The sequence below is a fragment of the Rattus norvegicus genome, chromosome 20 (genome assembly GCF_036323735.1).
Source record: "Rattus norvegicus strain BN/NHsdMcwi chromosome 20, GRCr8, whole genome shotgun sequence".
NCBI lineage: Eukaryota > Metazoa > Chordata > Mammalia > Rodentia > Muridae > Rattus > Rattus norvegicus.
Window position 1 is genome coordinate 55,123,475 of NC_086038.1, and position 21,889 is coordinate 55,145,363.

The window sequence follows — 21,889 nt, forward strand, 5'->3', positions numbered from 1 at the left end:
AGAAAACAACAACCAAACAACAAAAGATGGGGTCAGGAGTTCCTGCCCTTGTAGGAATTTAGCAAATTTGAGGGATGATTGTAGAGCTATCTTTTAGGAAGAAACTAATGCTCTTATATTGGCAAGTTTGTTAGATAGGACACATTCATGTTGGGGACTCTTGAAGATTCAAATTCTTTTTTGTAATAAAAATATTCTGCTGTGAGAATTCTCTCATATTTTTAAGTTGAGTAGTTTCCTGTTTTTATGTAAGATGGTTGTATATGGAGAGTTTGTGCTTTAAGCATAGGGTCTGGTCATTCATAACATAGCATCTTTCCTCCATTTTTTGTAATATGATGAATTAGATTTATTTGAACATCCATACACACACATAAACACACACATCCTGGTGGTGTGAAATGTTTCTGAATGAGAGCTGTATACGTTTATATACAGGTTTCTTGTCATGTAGGTCTATTGTACAAATTGTAATGAAAGCCATGAGCGTGCAAGGTCTCCTGACCTTTGTCTCTAATTCTGAAAGTCTTACGGTACTTTATCAACTTAATTTTAAAATTTTAAGTAAGTTTTAGTTGATAGCTCATTTCTTTCTTTCTTTCTTTCTTTTTTTTTAATAGCTCATTTCTAAAGAGAGGCAAGAATTTTTATTAGGTAGCTTCTGTGCTAAATATAGATTAATAGTTGGTTGAACTAAAATGTTCTTGGTTGATTGAACATAGTTCTTTGGAAATTTGGGAATGTATTTCTTTGGTCCTAAGTTGATTTTACTCACAACCAAATTTAAAAATAAAAATAAAAAAATGTGGAAGAATTATTTTTTAATGCCAATTTGGATGATGATTCAGTTGAGCTAATACTGTGTTCTCATTTTTGTCTTTGAACAGTTGGAACGGATAATGGGAATGAAGCAATTGAAAGTGGGGCTGCATTCCTCTTTATGACGTTTCACATGACAGACTCTGTTGGTTACACGGAGACAAAGGCTATCAGACAGATGTTTGGACCCTTTCCATCATCCTCTGCTACCTCAGCTTGTAATGCCACTAGTCGGATTATTTCGCATTTTAGTCAAGATGATCTCACTGCTTTAGTCCAGGCGACAGAAAACCAATGTAATGATAGAGTGGTCTTTGGTAGAAACTTAGCATTTTCCTTTGACATGCATGATCTGGACCACTTTGATGAATTACCAGTAAATGGTGAAGCCCAGAAAACTATAAGCTTAGACTACAAGAAGTTCCTGAATGAACAGTTTCAGGAACCCTACACCCCAGAACTCAAGCCCGTGGAAAAATCAAATGGCTCCTTATTGTGGTGTGAAGTAGAGAAGTACTTAAACGCAACTCTAAAGGAAATGACTGAAGCACCAAGAGTTGAAGATCTGTGCTGTACGTTATATGACATGCTTGCTTCTGCTAAAAGCGGGGATGAGCTTCAGGATGAGGTACAGTCTAAGTTTCTGCAGTTACATGTGAACATGAACTGTCTTAATGAATACCTCTTTAAAAATTCCTTTCTTCTTACAGTGTTGGGGTTGAACCTAGAACCTTGAACATGCCCAGTGTATATTTTAGCACTGTGGCACATGCTCAGCCCAGAATAACCCTTTAAACATAATCAACATAAAACACTTAACCTTCTGCACTGACACTGATGTGAGCTCTCTAACCATGCATAGGAGGCAGTACACTGTTCCCGGGGTTCTTGCAGGAAGCCTGAGTGTAGTGAGTAGTGAGACCGGTGCTCCCACTCTTAAGTGTCGTTTCACTGCAGTCGTTAGTACTCTTACTTTGAGAAATACATAGATTTAGGTGACAAATTGTGTGATTGCTTTAGGAATAACTGCTTATACTGTTTGTATATTTTATATTTCTAAGTATTATATGACAAAATATCCTCCAGAGTTTTAGAAATCTTATTTATATGGTAGCTGACATTTAGAAAATTTTTGATCAATTTCCATTTGAAATAAGAAGTATTAAGAACCAAATTAATCTGAAATAATTATCTAGATTTTTCCAAAGTAATTTATTTTAAAATTTTTTATTTTTTGAAATTAAAATATTACATTATTTCCTTCTTTGCTTTCTTCTCTCCAACCAGTCTCACCTACCCATACTTCCTGCTCTCTCACAAATTTACGGCCTCTTTTTCTTTAATTATTTTAACACACACAGACACACACATGCATGCACATGTACAAACATGTAAATATACAAACACAAACTGCTCAGTTCATATATTACTTGTGTGTATATTATGGCTAACCATTTGAGGGATATTCAGCAGTCCTTAGTTGCATGCAGTTCTTTGCCTAGGACTGAGGCCCCATGAGAGTTTTTTCCCCTGTCATGTTAGCATGTCATCCATGTTTAGGGCTCTTTTTCCCCATTCATGTTAGTATGGCATCCATGTTTAGGGCCCTTATAGGCAGCTGTGATTTACCCAGACTTCCTGAGGGTAGCATCTTAGACTTTTCTAGGAGACATCATCTCACAGCAAAGTCCTGTTCCTCTGACTTTTAGATCCTTCCTGCCTCTTCTTTCACAATGATCTATGAGCCTTAGGCTATGCTCAGGGTATTATAGATCTGTCAATTGGGACTGTGAACATTTGATCACTTGTACTCTGCATTTTAATCTGTTGTGGTTTTCTGTAATGATTTCCCACTGTTGCGAAGAGAAATTTCTTTGATGAAGGGTGAGAACTATAATTGTCGTGGATATAAGGGTACATATTTAGAGGATCCTGTTTGACAAAAGATATGGGATAAGACACTTTGAAATGAGATATTTCCACCCGTCCTTCCACTCATTGTTTGTGAGACTGAATCTCTATGAAGCTTAGTTTTCTTGCTCTGTTTTTCGAAGGGATGTTAATAGAATGATAAAGTATTTCCATAAGCCTTTACACTGTTACCCATGTGTAAAATGTCACAGCATATGGAAAATACTCAGATGGTAGAGTCATTGTTAGGCTTGGTATTATCATTATTATTATTAATTTTGTTATAAAAACTAATGAGAGTTTTAAATCATATGAATGTTTTACTTCTATGGTTGGTCATAGTCCATAGGTATTTTTACTTCGGTTAATCTATATCAGATATGTTATATATTATGACCTGAATCTTTTCAAATGTTATACAAGTAATATCATTTTAAAATTCATGCTACAAAAAATGCTTTTGCTGATTTTTAGCTTAGTATTGTACTTATAATGAAACTTAGAAACATTGAACACAGTTTGGTTTTCTCTCTCTCTCTCTCTCTCTCTCTCTCTTTTTTTTTGGTCATCATTGAAGGGAGGATACCATCCATTTTCAAAAAATGTTCTTTAACTTCTCTGCTTCATTGCAGAGTCAAAATGAAAGTGTGCATCCAACCTGTTATGCTATTCTGTGTATTCTTTGTTTCTAGATACAGTGTTAGTGGACAGGAAAAAATGAAGACAGGCTAGCAACACGACTGAGTGCTTGCTACCAGTACGGCCAGCCTGACCTCAGTTTGAGGGATCCACTTTAGAAAGGATTCATGCCTATTTGTTGATGTGAGCGTGTGTGTGTGTGTGTGTGTGTGTGTGTGTGTGTGTGTGTGTGTGTGTGTCTGTGTGTCTGTGTGTGTGTGTGTGCGTGCGCGAGGAGACATGTTGACAGATAACTGTTGGTATTACACTGTCTATAAATGTAGGACAAAAACAAGTCATAGGTTGTATAAATGGCTCATGAACCAAGAAAACTGTATAGAAAGGAAGTTAAGCTTGAAATTGGTTTTAGAATATGATGAAATATAATTATTTCATGGTGGACAGGACAGTAGGTGACATATTTCAGGTTTTAGAAAGAATGGTGTGTTTAGAGCCTCAGGATTCACAGGGATGGGCAGAGAGGCGGATTCTAGAGCAAAGCCTTGCTGACCTTGCTGAGGTACTAAAAAGTGCTCTGGAGCATAGTGTCTGGTTCTGTGAGTTTAACAGGCTGCTTCATGTAAACCGAGTGATTTATCCTCTCGATATTTGGCTTCCTATATGTAAGTAAAGTGAAGGCCTGTTGGGATGGTTTATATTCTGTAGAAGTTATTCATGTTTGAATTTTAGGTTCATTTCTGTCTATTTATGTTACAGTAAATTCTTTGTTATTCTCTCTCTCTTTCTCTCTGTGTGTGTGTGTGTGTGTGTGTGTGTGTGTGTGTGTGTGTATAGATCTGACACACATGGTTCTTTCCTTCCTACATGTGCCTGGACACTGATCTAGGTCATCAAGGTTGGCAACAAATGTCTGGTATAGTAAACTATTTATTTATTTATTTATTTATTTATTTATTTATTTATTTATTTATTTATTATGACATTTTTATATTAATACACGGTAGCTTGATTATAATTCATTCTGTTGCCCTCTCTTGTCCTCCTACCCTGAACATCTGTAGTAGTCCTGTTTCACTTTACTTTCATGTCTTTTCTTCCTTAAATTCCACAGATGAGACAAATCATATAATGCCCATCATTGTGACAATCTATTTTCTTATACTTTATTTATTCTACAGTTCCCACCAATTTCCTACAAATTGCATTCTTCTTTATGACTGAAGAAACTTTGCTGTATATATGTGCACACCTTATCCATCCATTAGGTGCCCAGGCTGATTCTGTAACGTAGCTATTATAGGTACTTTAGTGACAGACATTTCTGCATGTATTCCAACTGTAACTGTATGTACTCAGGTCAGTATAATTATGTGGGGGTTCCATATTGACCATTGAGACATTTCCATGTTGATTTCTGTTTCTACAAGGAAATAGGAAAAGGAAAGCAGTGTAGAAGATGCTCCTATACCTACCTGTGAATTTTTGTTTTCTGGCTGAAATGAAATGAAGTCTCAGTATTCATTTGATTTATGTTTCCCTGAGGGTAGATACTGAACATATTTCCATATAATTCAGTGGTCATTTATAGTTCTTAATCTGAAAAGTGTGTGTTCAAAGTCTTTTACCAACTGAATTATTTTTGGTTCTGGTATTTGATCTCCTGATGTCTGTCTGTCTGCTTGCCTGTCTAATCTATTTTATCCTATCCCTCATGTCTGTCTGTCTGTCTGCCTGCCTGCCTGCCTGCCTGCCTGCCTGCCTGCCTGCCTGCCTGCCTACCTACCTACCTACTATCCTGGAATTGATTCCCTATTACATGAATATCTAGTAAAGATTGTGTTCTGATGTATACTTTTTGATTTCTATTTATGTTTTGGAATGAATCCCCCGTCCTATGCATATCTCGTTGTTTTCTTTTTTAATCGTGTGGACTGTTTCATTATTCTCTATTGATGAATGGTAGAGCTATTTATTTTATTTTAGTGTCTCAATGTTATTGTCTTTTTAAATTTACTTAGTCTTTGATAATTTCACAAACACACATACACATGCATGCACGCATGCACGCTGTTTGATCATATCTTCTCTTCCCATTATCCTTTTCTATATCTCCCTCCTAGCTCAAACTCCTTATCTTCTCAACGAGTCTTCTCCTTTCAGGTCTTCTTGTGTGTGTTCCACTGCAGTTTATTGGGGTTGCTTTCATGATGAGGATGAATGATAAGCTACAAGTTTAGCAGAGACTGAATTGCTGCAGATTATGACTACGACTACTCATTCAGCAACCATTAACTGTATAGCTACCCAAGGTGGGGGCGGAGCTTTAATGAGCCCATTTTTGTCCCTGATGGAATGCTGATGGTCCTGGTCTTGCCCAGTTCTGTGCAGGTAGCCATTGCTGCTGTGAATTTGTAGATGCAAAACCCAAGTCATATCTAGAACACAGTATTCCTTCCCATCCTCCTTCTCCTTCATTCTTCTGTCCCCCTTTAGGTGTTATTCCTTAAGCCCTGGGGGTGATGTTATATTATAGAAGTTCCAGAGTAGGCTAAACATTCAATAGTTACTTCTTTTCAGTACCTAGCAGTTACGAGGTTTTTGCATTGACTGTTGCCTATTGCAAACTGAAGTTTCTCTGACATATGTTAAGACAACACTAATCTATACATTTGTCCTTAAATGCTTAATATTAAGTTTGACAGCCTATCTATTTAAAAAGCAACATCTTATCTCTAAGGCCTGTGACTTTTCCAACCATAGTCATTGGAACAGGCTTATATTAGGTATAAATAACTCTTGTGGGGTAAGACTAAAATTTGAATAGAAAATCTGTGATTACCCCTGTGGCAGTCAGGTCTTTGTTTTAGCAGTAAACACATTTAGAGCTTTTAAATTTTTCATTTAAATTTTTATATTAAAAATCATATTTTATAAGTGTTATGCCTGCTTTTGTGTATGTGTGCTAAGTGCATACCCAGTGCCCATGGAGACCAAAGAGAGCATCAGGTCCTCTGGAACTGGGGTTACAGGCAGTTGTAGACAACCATGTAGATGCTAGGAACCCATTCCTGGGCTTTTGCAAGATCAACATAGGGACTTTTAAATTTTTTTCCTGACGTGGCAGAGTGTTCATTTTTGTTCTGGGTATTGAATTCAGATCTTTCTACACTTAACTTTTATTTCTCACAAAGCCAATGAAGGTGGTTAAAAGGCTAATCATATATAGCAAAGTTAATTTTCATTTACTTTTTAATGTAGTGGTCCTGGTGATCAAACCCAAGGCCTTGCACATGATTGGTGAAGCTCTTTATCACTCAGCTTTGTCACTAGCCCCTGCTTTTCTGAAACAGGATTGCATTAGGTAGTGTTGGTTGAATCTGAACTACTCATGATCATCCTGCTGCCTCCTCTGGAATGCTGGGACTGGCTGTCACATGCCTAGCCTTTAAATAATCATGTTGCCTACTGTTGTATAAGTTTATCAGAACTATAAGACATATTTTTGCATGTAACTTAAGAGTAGAAAAAGCTACTTTTACACTGAAAAAAATTTTTTTCCTTAATGCATGCTTTTCTAGCTTTGAGTATAGGCCACTGACTAATTGACCCTTGACTGAGTAGTTTTTCTATTCAGGCTAGTGCCATTATAATTACAAAAGCTTTTAAGATTGTTTCACCTGTTGGAATTAATTATTTAAAATTATAAAAATGAAACTGCCCCCTATAGTTAAGTTAGTATTAGTAAATATCAGCAGTAACAGCAAAACTATCATGTTTTAAATGAGTATCATGTATGAGCCTGGATCAAGCTATCTCTTCTGACATAACCACCTTTCTCACAGTCTTTTGTGTTGTATAAAAATGGAAACAATAAACTGTAAAAGTATCTTTTATTTGCCAGATATAATTGTTGCTTGCCTCTGAGACTTACTGCTAAATAAAGTCACCCTTTCTGTTTCTTTCTGAACTCTGGCTGGTTTAACTCAGCTGTCTGGCTCACAACTATCCAAGCTGACTGATTCAAACTGGCTTCTCTCAGTTTCTCACTGAATTGCTTTGCTGCTTGAAAAAATTTTTCACCCAACTCCATGACCTTAACTGCTCTAAACTGAACTCCTCTCACTTCACTGCTCTCTGAAGTCAGCTCTTTTTCCCATGCCGTTCTTGTGAGAGTTGAGCATATCCTATCTCTGACTTGTTCTGTCAAATCTTTCTCTAATCACTTTTTCTGTCCCTCAAAACCACCTTCAAAAGAGCGCCTTCAAAAGTGTCTGCTTCTTTCTACAGACTAACTTGGAGGGCATGTCTGTATCCCAGCATATGTCATTCCAGCCAGATCACACTGACCTAGAAGGTCTTTGGATGTGATCTCTTGTCAGAGCACCCATGTTGTTGGATAAAAATTCATCTAAAAGAAACAACTAAAGATGGAACCCCAATTCAAAATTTAGGTTCAAGTCATAAAACAAAACAGTGTTAGAAATTCTGGGACTTTTCCCACATCATAGACCTTCCATTGCTATAACATGCTATCAGTTAGAAAACATACATTCATTCATACATGCATACATAGATACATACTACATACATGCATACATTTGTGTGTATACAGGTGTATGTATACACACAACTGTGTTTCTGCATCTGTGCCAGAAGAATTTGTAGAGTGCCCTCCTCTGTTTATCTCCTATTTTTCTGAGGTAGCTTCTCCATGGACCTAGAGCTTCTGTTTTCTTTGCTAGGCCTAAAACCCATAAACCCCAGTGATCTGCCTGTTTTGTTCCTCATGGAGGTGAGGATACTATATTATACCTGTCTTGTTATATGGACTTTGTTTGTGATCTGCGGTATAGTCTTTGTGATTTCAGTCTTGTGCTCTTAACCACTGAGCTATCTCTTCATTTTTCCTTATATTTTTAAGAGAAGATCATGAAGAGTTGAAGATTTTTTAAAAACTGTAAAGCCAGGTAATCTTCATGGTCAGGCAAGTTATAAGACTTTGTGAAGCTGTATTTCAGAATATTCATAATATTGTGAGCATTTGTGGCATCATATGAACCATCTGGCACAATGTTTCCCAAACTGTTAGCACCATAATGTTTAAACATATCAGAGTTTTGCCTGTATTCCTTACAAAATGATAAAATATATTTATATCTGTGCCTTCAGATGAGTACTAAAGAGCTGTTTGAACTATTGAGAAATGTCTCATGACATCTGAAAGGCTAGCATGGTCTAGGTCTGTTGGAGTATACATATTAGTATTATTCCAACATGAAGTGCTATTTGCAGCACAATTAATGCCAGTGTAAATATTGATGGAGCTACCGTGTAATTAGTTGCTAGGAAAACAGTGAGCTTTGAATTTGTTTACGGTCTTGGCTTGCATTTCTACAGATGTCACTTTCTGTAGCATTTGTAATCCGACATTTGCTGTTAGCATTATCTCTTGCAGCTATGCAGATGGCATTTCATGACCCATAGTATGTTCATTTCCAAACCTATCTCTTTGGATTTTTTTCCTGATCCAGGAAGTGGGAATTATTTGGTTAGATTATCTCTGAGTGAAACTATGATTCTCTGCGATATTTATTTGTATTACACACGATTCTTATGTCTTGAACTGTTTGGGAGTAATTAGCATGGTTTAATGTAGTCTAAACTTTATGTTCTAAAACCCCATTTATATTCTTTAAAGATACCAGGAATACATACTGCTCTTCTTTGATCTGTATCACTATTGTTATTTGTTTCATTCAAAATTAAAAGAAAAATTTAATATTTTAATTGATTTGCTTCCTGTTTGCAAAATAATACTAAATTTATTATATTCTTTTGTAAGAAATACTTTTGATAGCTGGAGAGATTATTTAGTGGTAAGAGCACTTACCATCTATTTTGGCCTCAAGACCTGAGTTCAGGTTCCTAGGACCTGCGTAAAAAGATGAGCATGGCCCCGGGCACCTATAACTGAGTGCTGGAACATGGGCACACACAGGAGGATTGCTGGGACTTGCTGGCTATCAGTTTAGCTCCAGGTGTAGTGAGAAACTATTTCAGAGGAGTAAGGTAGAAAGTGACAGAACAGGTGTTATGTGACAAGACATTCTGGGAGACTCACTGTATACATACATGTCTAGTTACCACAGATGGGGAGTCCACAACAGACCAAAGCAAGGGTACCACCAAAGTCTAGTTTAATGAACCAGTGAGTTTTATTATGTTAAGGAGCAGAAATGACTCAACGACAACTCACCAAAACCCACCCCCACTGGTGACTGCTCACAAAAGCTGGAAACCTGAAGCACACTGTACAGTATATAGGCAGCTCAAGAGGTCTGAGAGTGTGTTTTCTAAGTGATTCAGTTGGTCTAAATCTCTTCTTGGCAGCCTGACTTGTCTGAGTGTCCCTCAGCTGGCCTTAATTGATTATTCTGAGAGGGAGGGGCCTATTGAATCTGGTCAGTTTCAGGAACTTTCTGATGTTTCTTGAGGAGTTTATCTTTTGTCTTAAAGATCTCCTGTGCAATATGGAATGTTTCCATTGCAGGGAAACTACTACAGGACAGCAAGACATTAACATCCTCCCATGGTCTCCTTATATTGAATGCACATTTTTCATACATCATTGCCACCGCCACCACCACACATACACTATACTGTACTATATTGTGTATATATAAAGTATAGAGCATTGTATTGTAAATTTTGTTAATTATGTCAGTCTGATTCTCACCAGATCCTCATATGTTCCCCCACATTTAAGCTATTGTGATCTATTACCTTATTATTGTAAAATTCATTTTATAGTAATAGGATAAATTGTATCTCTTCAGGTATAAATGTAGAATATACATTTACTGTCTTTGGTTTGATACTTTAAATTCATTCATTCATTTTTTTACTGTGTAGAATGAATTCTTAAAGTTTTCGAAATAAAGGGTAATCTAACAAAGTCTATCAATCCAGCACCATTGTTTTTCCTGAAGTTTCAGAGTGCGTGTGTGCGTGTGTCAATATTTTAAAAGGAAAATGAGCCAGAAAATTAAACCCTGATACAATGAAAGTTGTTTAGACTTACTTGGAAGAGCACATGAAATACCAATTTGTAAACAGGTATTAAACTTAAAATGATGTAAACATTCAGATAAGTATTGTAGACAGTAGACAGTTTTGTTTAGTTTTCTATGTTCACTTTTATGATTATAAACATCTTTTGGGATGAAGTTAGCCTATTTCCTTTCCACAAATCAGAAAACTGTCAATATATGTATTAAAATATAAACTAAACTTCTAATCATACAGTTTTTTCCTAGCTTAACTTTACTAATTGCCTAAGTTGGTTTTCTATTACTGTGATATGACCAAGGCAACTTAGAAAGTGTTTAATTTGGATGTACAGTTACAGCAAGGGCATGGTGACAGAAACAGCTGAGCGATCACATCTTGATCCACCAGAAGAAAAGGAGATGGGATGGGGGAAGCTCACTGAAAATAGTGCGAGTCTTTTGAAACCCCAAAGCCCACTCCCAATGACATATCACCTTCAAAAGGCCACACCTCCTAATCATTCCTAAACAGTTGCATTAACTAGTAAGTATTCAATTATATGAACCTATGGGAGCCATTCTCATTCAAGCCACCACCCTGCCCATCTAATTATTTCTAGTATGGCAGTAAATCCTGTTCACATTTCAAGTTGTTTTCATTAAATTTGTAAATGACTTTGGCTTTAGGTTTGCTAAATTGTTATGTTAGATTAAATACCTATAAATAGTGGTCATTAATTATTATGAAAATATAATTTATATAATTCTCTGCAGGCAGCAGTAATTTGCATTGCACTTTTCTCCTTTGAGATAAACAAATGCTGTCCTAATTTTCATGATCATTTTTTATATTTGTTGTGACTTTATTTTAGTGTGTGAATATTTACTAATTTTCTATGCCATAAACCAAATGAGGATTAATATGTAAAATTTTATCCATGTATTCTAATTATTCAGTATTTCATTCTACACGAGCCATAGATTCTGAGTTTTTCACCGTTGCTTGTTTTTAACATTTTCATATATATACATTTATTATTTTTTATTTATTAATTTTTATTATTACTATTATTACTATTATTATTACTGCTTTATGGTTTCTATTGCCGTGGTAAAACACCATATCCAAAGCAACTTAAGGAGGAAACTGTTTATTTCGGCTTACAACTTTCAGGTCTCAGTCCATCGCTGAGGGTGGTCAGGGCAGGAACCTAGAAGCAGAATTGAAACAGAAGCCGTGGAGGAGTGCTGCCTACTGGCCTGCTCAGCCTAGTGTCTTAACACAGCTCAGAACCACGTACACAGAGCTGTCTTCATTCTATGGGCTGGGCCTTCCCACAACAATCATAAATTAAGAGGCTTGCCTACAGGCCATTATAGGAAAGGATTTTCTCAATTGTGCTTTCCTCTTCTCAGGTAACTGTAGTTTGTGTCAAGTTCTCTCTCTCTCTCTCTCTCTCTCTCTCTCACACACACACACACACACACACACACACACACACACACACACACACCAACAATCCAACAAACAAACAACAAACCAGAATATCACATGTAAATTGAAAATTGCTTATTACACTATGTTTACTGTAGTTGTAACACATGCTCTTTATTACTTTAATGTGTAGAACATTTGTAATCTTTAAATGCATATCTGTATAATTAAAATGGAAATGGAGGAAATGAATGGGTTTTCTTTAATTTGTGAGAATCAGAATTCCTCTTCTAATTTTTCTTGAGAAAGTATTTATGCTGTAAAAAGTTGTTTTAGATCCTTATAGTGAACTACTAGCCTGAGTAGAGAATATATAATTTATCCACTTTTAAAATCTAACATTGGAACTTTACAAAAGAAACTTCTGAAGCTTTCTTCTATTTTCAGAAAAGTTTCTGAAAGAAAGAAAGGTATTTCTTCCAAGAACATTTAATGCTATTGTGACCAATACAGTTGTATCAGAGGTCAGAATTTCCTGTCATTTCACATTCTCCAGTACTCACTGGCTTATTCAGACATTCTGTTTCATTGTTAAATCCGGTTTGACAACTGCGTGTTTCCATATAAATAGTTAGTTGGTCCCACTATTTAATCCTTTTGCTACAAAATAATTCCTTACTGTCTCTGTCTGTCTCTGTAGCTTTCAGTCATTTTACTCCTAATCTCTACTTTTCTCCTCAGTTTTTTAAAAAAAAAAAAAAAAAAAAAAAAAAAAAAAAAAAAACGTTTGATTTAAGAAACCAGCTTTTGGTAGTGTTGCCTTATTTTTTTTTTTCATTTTAATGTATTAGGTTTAGTTTTTTGTTAATAGATCGTGCAATTATTAATAAATCATAATAAGGCCTCTGAGCGTTTTCCATTCTTTAGTTACAGAAGAGTTGAGCATAAAGGCCTTATGTCTGGTTTTTAGTTGTGTTTGCTTTACAATGGAAGTGAGCTTTGTGCTTGTATAGTTTACCTGTTGATGTCTGGCTTGGTGATGGCATGTCTGCAGTTACTACTCCTTAAAGCAGAGGGATTGTTAGCTTGATCCTAGCCTGGACTACAAGTTTAAATAAATAAATGTAAATGTCACAAAATCAACTAAATAAATGATTAAATAAGTTGTACAAAAAATATGTATTCCTGTATAGGTGAGGCCCTGGGTTCAGTTAAAAAAACAAAACAAAACAAAAAAAAAAAAAAAAAAAAAAACACTGATCACAAGTACTCATTCCCGTATCTTCCATAATAATTGATTGAAATAGTTGGTATAGGTTTCAAGTATACTAAAATATAAGTGGCATGAATATTTATTTTATGTGAAATTGCATCAATGAAGCAATAAATACTTGTGGAGAACTGGGGGAAGCGTAGAAATGGGTGAATGAGTTATACCAAGAATGTTTAGGGAGATAAAGTTACTGTGTATGATAATGATGAATAAAAGGCTATTGTAACTATTTGTTATTGAGACCAATAAGATGAACCACACAGAGTAGTAAACCACTGACTTGTTACAGCCTAGTTCGTGGGTAAGATACAATCAGCTCACACAGTTTAAACATATACTTGATGCGTGTCACAGTTCTTTGCCATAACTAAAAATATCTTACATGTCGTTCCTTGTTCACTGATAAAAATATTTTTCTGTATTTGCTGTCTTATGTGCTATCTGTTGGCCATATATGACAAGGGGATTAAGGAATTTCCTTTTAAATTTTATTTAATTTGTATTAGTTAGAATAGAAACAGCACCACGCAGCTAACAGGTTCAGTAGATGATCGTCATATCTAAGTTTTGCAAATAAGATGGAAAAATGCCTATTGATTGATACAATTGAGGAAATTAAGAGTTGAATAAAATTAATATAAAGTAATTTTAAAAAGTTTTCCTAAATATTGGTTTATCTCCATATTGTGGGCAAATACTTATTTCGGTTTTTTTGTTTTAGAAGTAGGGCCTCATTTTCTCTTTTTGATTATGCTATATCTATTTGGAGTTTATTTAGGTCTGCATGGGTTGAGTAGCCATTGTCTTGAGAAACTTGGGTATAATTAAATTGCCATTTATTTTGATTCTTTTTTATTTTTATATTGGTTATTTTGTTCATTTACATTTCAAATGTTTTCCCCTTCCCAGATTCCCCTCCACAAATCCTCTATCCCATTCTCCCTCCCCTCTGTTTCTATGAGGGTGCTCCCTGACCTACCCACCCACTCCTACTTCACCACGCTAGGATTCCTCTCCACTGGGGCATCGAGCCTTCACAGGACCAAGGGCCTCCCTACCCACTGGTGCCCGACAAGGCCATCCTCTGCTACATATGCAGCTGGAGCCACAGTTTCCTCCATGTGGTTCCTCCACTTGGTTGGTGGTTTAATCCTTGGGAGCTCTTGGGGGTGGGGTGGGGTCTGGTTGATATTGTTGTTCTTCCTATGTGGTTGCAAACCCTTTCAGCTCCTTCAATCCTTTCTCTAACTTCTCCATTGGGGTCCCCATGCTCGGTCCAATTGTTGGCTGCAAGCATCTACCTCTGTATTTGTCAGACTCTGAGCCTCTCAGGAAACATCCATATCAGGCTCCTGTCAGCAAACTCTTCTTAGCATCAGCAATAGTGTCTGGGTTTGGTATCTACAGATGGGAAGGATTCCCAGGTGGGGCAGTCTCTGGATGGCCTTTCAGTCAGTCTCTGTTCCACTCTTTGTCCCTGTATTTCCTTTAGACAGGAGCAGTTCTGGGTTAAGTTCTAGTCCAGCTCATCCTTGAACTCATAGCAGTTTTCCTGTCTCAGCCTCCCAAGTGGTAACAAGTGTGAGAGACAACTCTTGGCTTATTTAGTTCTTCAATATTTATCCTGCTGCTTTTCCTCTGGCTTTACACAACATTTCAGTTATGGATTTCTTAAAGAATCTAAAATGGGATAACATTAAAAATTGAACTGGGTTTTGGAGTGCTTTCTATGCTTACAAATTTTTATATAATTTATCTAACAGATTTAGCCTAATAAAATAATGGGTAAAAATGAAAACTAATAGGTTGCTCATTTAGTCTGTGCATCACTAGAGTGTTTGTATTGTCTTTGTTCTTGTGTGGTGGTGGGGGTCTGGTTTTTGTGAAGGTGTCTGTTAGTTACTTCACTCATTGCTGTGCCTAGAAACAAGTTAAGGGAGGGAGGAGGCTTTATTCTGGCCTGCAGTTCTGGGCCACAGAAGAGAAAGCATGGCGAAAGCATGGCATGCACGAAGACCAGGCTGCTGCATCTCTGGTCAGGAAAGCAGAGAGTGAACTAGAATATGTGTTTGGGGTGGAAAACCTCAAGGCCTGCTCCAAGTCACCCACTTCCTCCACCAGCTCCTTCAGGTTCCCTCAGTTTCCCTGTGCTCCAGCTGGGGACCAAATGTTCAAATACATAGAACATTCGAGTAGTGAAGGACATACTACATTCTAACATAGTAGTAACTGTGAGGAATAGTTCTCTGATTCTAGAACATAGCTAAAGTGGGAATGGAATGCTTTCAGTTTGAAGCTTAAATATTTTAAGTTTAAATAGGAATCTTACATAAGTGGTGATCTGAGCTTTAGTTGGAGCAGTGGTTTCAAATCAGTTGGTTTTTATAACACAATATGAAATAACTGTAATAATTTCATCGTTGAAACAGTATTAATTTTACCAAGATAGAATTTATGTATGTATATATTATGGTCAAACGTATTTCCTTTGGAAAATCTCCTGAAGTAAAAAAAAGTTGTTCTGTGTTTGAGATGATTCGTATATCATCCTTGGCCCAGGGAGTTGCACTCTTGGGAGGTTTGGCCCTGTTGAGGTAGATGTGTCACTGTGGGCATGGACTTAAGACCCTCACGCTAGCTTCCTGGAAGCCAGTATTATGGTAGCAGCCTTCAGATGAAGATGTAGAACTCTCAGCTCCTCCTGCACCATGCTTGCCTGGGTGCTGCCATGTTCCTGCCTTGATGATAATGGACTGAACCTCTGAACTTATAAGCCAGCCCTAATTAAATGTTGTTCTTATAAGACTTGCATTGGTCATGGTGTCTGTTCACAGCAGTAAGACCCTAACTAAGACAGTGTTCATTTGTTTCCTTAACAACTTTAGTCGATTATTAGGAAATTTCTATATGGTTCTTTGTACTTTGAACCTACACATGTAAGGTACATTTGAAACAAGTGACTTTCATTTTTTCAGCTTTAGTCTATTCTGTGGTAAAATACCACACATCTGCAAATTTTCTCAAGTCTGAAACAGCTACAATCAATCCATTTCTGATCCCAATCATTTTGGATTGGGGATACTCAGCAGCAATAGATTCATTCTGAAAGTACTTTGAGTAATGGAGCTTAGTTTTTCTTTGCATTCTGTACTCCAAACCAAATATGGGCCTCTCTTCTTTCTCTGCCCACACCTGACCCTACCTACCATCCGCTTCTCCTCCTTCTTCCAATGAGGTCCCTCCTTCCCTCTCTCTGCCTCCCAGGACTATTTCGTTCCCCTTGTAAGTGGGATGCAAGCATGCTCACTTGGGCTTTCCATCTTGTTTAACTTTTTCTGGTCTGTGGGGTGTACCTTGGGTCTTCTGTCCTTTGTGGCTAATATCTACTTATTAGTGAGTACTTACTCTGAACCACTGATCCATGCCTTCAGACCTGGTTCGTTTTCTTTTTTTTTTTTTTTTTTTTTTTTTTTTGAGCTGGGGACTGAACCCAGGACCTTGCACTTGCTAGGCAAGTGCTCTACCACTGAGCTAAATCCCCAACCCATTGGTTCGTTTTCTTAAAAGATGCAAAAATTGTATTCAGCTAATAAACTCTCATTAAGAAACAAGCAAAATACTATTTTAAAACTAGCTTGTATATATTCAGTTTTTAAGGAAGCTTAGATTTGTTTATTTCATGAGTACACTGTCACTGTCTTCAGACACACCGGAAGAGGGCATCAGATCCCATTACAGATGTTTGCGAGCCACCATGTGTTTACTGGGAATTAAACTCAGGACCTCTGAAAGAGCAGTCAGTGCTCTTAACCGTTGAGCCAAGAAAGCTTTTAAATCTGAGGAACCTAGCTTTTATTTTCTAATTTAAAGGAAAATATAATATAGATAAAAATATTTTGTTCTAGTAGCAAGAATGTTAAGAGCATTTTGTTTGCTCCCCAATAATAAATAGATAATATTGAATATGAATAGTATTTACTGGCACTGGGAATAGTAGCACATATTTGTATTTGCAGCAGTTGGGAATCCTAAGTGTAAAGTTTGCAAGTTGGAAGCCAGATTGATTTCTAGAAAGACTCGCTGTTTCAAACAAAGCAAAGCAAACTACCAAGGGAAGAATATTCTCTGTATCTATTATGTCTTCTAATCCTGCAAGTTCACGCTTTGACTGGTAGCTGCATTCTTCTGTGTTGTAAAAATGTCTTTGATAGATGTACACATAGCTAGCCTCTCTCTTTCCTTTTTATTTTTATGGCCCTAGTTATTTGTATTAGAACAGTGAACAGTGGTCCAGACAGCTGTACCCTTGCAAATAGTCACTACCAGTGCCAAGTTAGTTTGTAGTGCAGACCTTGAGCGAGGAAGGCTACCTGTTTCTGGAGAGGATAGATGTGGCAAATGTTACAGGAAAAATAATTTTGGATTGTTGTTAAATCTGATGTCACTTATCCCAGAACTCTGCTAAAATCCTTTGTCTGGAAGTTACATAAACCATGTATTCACAACTGAATAGTTTTTTATTTGCTTGTTTTGTCAAACATGGGATCTTAAGAGTGTTATTAAGAAGTGACTGTCTTTGCCATTATTCCACGTTCTTTCATTAGAAATTAGCTTCTAGGTATGCACATTTCCTCATTCCATTCCTCTGCCCTGCTCCGTAAGTCCAAGAAGATGCCTCCCGCACCCCATCAGACCTCCCCACTCCCTGGATCTTCAAGTCTCTAGAGGGTTAGGCGTGTTTTCTTTGACTGGGGCCAGACCAGGCAGTCCTCTGCTGTATATGTGTTGGGAGCCTCACATCACAGCTGCTGTATGCTGCCTGGTTAGTGGCTCACTGAGAGATCTCGGGAGTCCAGGTTAGTTGAGGCTGCTGGTCTTCTAGCCTTGAACTCATTGGCCCAGGAGGGGAGGTTTCCTAAACAGAACTACTATGGCTCAGGATCTAAGATCAAGAATTGATAAATGGGACCTCATGAAACTGGAAAGCTTCTTTCTAAACAGCAAAGGACATAGTCAATAAGACAAATCAGCAACCTACAGATTGGAAAAAAACTTCACTAACCCCACATCTGATAGAGGGCTATTATCCAAAATATATAAAGAACTCAAGAAGCTAACCTCCAAAAAAACCCAAACAACCCAATCCAAAAATGGGGTACAGAACTAAACAAAGAACTCACAACAAAGGAATGTCAAATGGCCGAGAAGCACTTAAATGTTCAACATCCATAGTCATCAGGGAAATGCAAATCAAAAGAACTCATACTCCACTCTACACCAGTCAGAATGGCTAAGATCAAAACCTCAGGTGACAGTACATGTTGACAAGAGTGTGGAGAAAGAGGAACACTCCTCCATTGCTGGTGGGATTGGAAGCTAGTGGTTTTCTAAAGTTGTATTTTGTCCAAAAATATTTACTAGAATTTGCCATTTGTGAACAAGGAACACAGTTTGGATTAAGCTGAGTGGTTAAGAATATGATTTTGCATCCCGGCCCGCAGCAGCTCTCTGCCCCCAGACCCTGTGAGAGAGAGACCCAACCGCCTGGTCAGGTGGGCACTCCTGAGGCTGCAGAGCGGAAGAGAACACCAACACTGCTCACCCCTGCCCACATCCCTGGCCCAAGAGGAAACTGTATAAGGCCTCTGGGCTCCCGTGGGGGAGGGCCCAGGAGCGGCAGGACCCCTGTGCCTGAGACACCACCAGAACCTGAAGGAAACAGACCGGATAAACAGTTCTCTGCACCCAAATCCCGTGGGAGGGAGAGCTGAACCTTCAGAGAGGCAGACAAGCCTGGGAAACCAGAAGAGACTGCTCTCTGCACACACATCTCGGACGCCAGAGGAAAAAGCCAAACACCATCTGGAACCCTGGTGCACTGAAGCTCCCGGAAACGGCAGCACAAGTCTTCCTGGTTGCTGCCGCTGCAGAGAGCCCGTGGGCAGCACCCCACGAGCGAACTTGAGCCTCGGGACCACAGGTAAGACCAATTTTTCTGCTGCAAGAAAGCTGCCTGGTGAACTCAAGACACAGGCCCACAGGAACAGCTGAAGACCTGTAGAGAGGAAAAACTACACGCCCGAAAGCAGAACACTCTGTCCCCATAACTGACTGAAAGAGAGGAAAACAGGTCTACAGCACTCCTGACACACAGGCTTAAAGGACAGTCTAGCCACTGTCAGAAATAGCAGGACAAAGTAACACTAGAGATAATCTGATGGCGAGAGGCAAGCTCAGGAACCCAAGCAACAGAAACCAAGACTACATGGCACCATCGGAGCCCAATTCTCCCATCAAAACAAACATGGAATATCCAAACACACCAGAAAAGCAAGATCTAGTTTCAAAATCATTTTTGATCATGATGCTGGAGGACTTCAAGAAAGACGTGAAGAACTCCCTTAGAGAACAAGTAGAAGCCTACAGAGAGGAATCGCAAAAATGCCTGAAAGAATCTCAAAAATCCCTGAAAGAATTCCAGGAAAATATAAATAAACAAGTAGAAGCCCATAGAGAGGAGACACAAAAATCCCTGAAAGAATTCCAGGAAAACATAAGTAAAAAGTAGAAGCCCATAGAGAGGAGACACAAAAATCCCTGAAAGAATTCCAGGAAAACACAATCAAACAGTTGCAGGAATTAAAAATGGAAATAGAAGCAATCAAGAAAGAACACATGGAAACAACCCTGGATATAGAAAACCAAAAGAAGAGACAAGGAGCTGTAGATACGAGCTTCACCAACAGAATACAAGAGATGGAAGAGAGAATCTCAGGAGCAGAAGATTCCATAGAAATCATTGACTCAACTGTCAAAGATAATGTAAAGCGGAAAAAGCTACTGGTCCAAAACATACAGGAAATCCAGGACTCAATGAGAAGATCAAACCTAAGGATAATAGGTATAGAAGAGAGTGAAGACTCCCAGCTCAAAGGACCAGTAAATATCTTCAACAAAATCATAGAAGAAAACTTCCCTAACCTAAAAAAAGAGATACCCATAGACATACAAGAAGCCTACAGAACTCCAAATAGATTGGACCAGAAAAGAAACACCTCCCGTCACATAATTGTCAAAACATCAAACGCACAAAATAAAGAAAGAATATTAAAAGCAGTAAAGGAAAAAGGTCAAGTAACATATAAAGGAAGACCTATCAGAATCACACCAGACTTCTCGCCAGAAACTATGAAGGCCAGAAGATCCTGGACTGATGTCATACAGACCCTAAGAGAACACAACTGCCAGCCCAGGTTACTGTACCCAGCAAAACTCTCAATTAACATTGATGGAGAAACCAAGATATTCCATGACAAAACCAAATTTACATAATATCTTTCCACAAATCCAGCACTACAAAGGATAATAAATGGTAAAGCCCAACATAAGGAGGCAAGCTATACCCTAGAAGAAGCAAGAAACTAATCGTCTTGGCAACAAAACAAAGAGAATGAAAGCACACAAACATAACCTCACATCCAAATATGAATATAAAGGGAAGCAATAATCACTATTCCTTAATATCTCTTAATATCAATGGCCTCAACTCCCCAATAAAAAGACATAGATTAACAAACTGGATACGCAACGAGGACCCTGCATTCTGCTGCCTACAGGAAACACACCTCAGAGACAAAGACAGACACTACCTCAGAGTGAAAGGCTGGAAAACAACTTTCCAAGCAAATGGTCAGAAGAAGCAAGCTGGAGTAGCCATTCTAATATCAAATAAAATCAATTTCCAACTAAAAGTCATCAAAAAAGATAAGGAAGGACACTTCATATTCATCAAAGGAAAAATCCACGAAGATGAAGTCTCAATCCTAAATATCTATGCCCCAAATACAAGGGCACCTACATACGTAAAAGAAACCTTACTAAAGCTCAAAACACACATTGCACCTCACACAATAATAGTGGGAGATTTCAACACCCCACTCTCATCAATGGACAGATCATGGAAACAGAAATTAAACAGTGATGTCGACAGACTAAGAGAAGTCATGAGCCAAATGGACTTAACGGATATTTATAGAACATTCTATCCTAAAGCAAAAGGATATACCTTCTTCTCAGCTCCTCATGGTACTTTCTCCAAAATTGACCATATAATTGGTCAAAAAACGGGCCTCAACAGGTACAGAAAGATAGAAATAATCCCATGCGTGCTATCGGACCACCACGGCCTAAAACTGGTCTTCAGTAACAATAAGGGAAGAATGCCCACATATACGTGGAAATTGAACAATGCTCTACTCAATGATAACCTGGTCAAGGAAGAAATAAAGAAAGAAATTAAAAACTTTTTAGAATTTAATGAAAATGAAGATACAACATACCCAAACTTATGGGACACAGTGAAAGCTGTGCTAAGAGGAAAACTCATAGCGCTGAGTGCCTGCAGAAAGAAACAGGAAAGAGCATATGTCAGCAGCTTGACAGCACACCTAAAAGCTCTAGAACAAAAAGAAGCAAATACACCCAGGAGGAGTTGAAGGCAGGAAATAATCAAACTCAGAGCTGAAATCAACCAAGTAGAAACAAAAAGGACCATAGAAAGAATCAACAGAACCAAAAGTTGGTTCTTTGAGAAAATCAACAAGATAGATAAACCCTTAGCCAGACTAACGAGAGGACACAGAGAGTGCGTCCAAATTAACAAAATCAGAAATGAAAAGAGAGACATAACAACAGATTCAGAGGAAATTCAAAAAATCATCAGATCTTACTATAAAAACCTATATTCAACAAAACTTGAAAATC

General features: G+C 37.8%; 1 protein-coding gene across 11 annotated transcripts in view; it reads left to right on the forward strand.

Moving 5' to 3' along the window:
* Ascc3 (activating signal cointegrator 1 complex subunit 3) overlaps positions 1–21,889 on the forward strand; it is a 282,945-nt gene that overhangs the window by 34,045 nt on the left and 227,011 nt on the right. For all 11 annotated transcript variants that reach the window (XR_010060704.1, XM_063279181.1, XM_063279180.1 and 8 more), the window contains one exon: positions 888–1,447. Coding sequence is in view for 10 of the 11 variants with exons in the window: in XM_063279181.1 (XP_063135251.1) it covers positions 888–1,447 (560 nt within the window). In the remaining variant the exon portion in view is untranslated. The remainder of the gene's footprint in view (positions 1–887; positions 1,448–21,889) is intronic.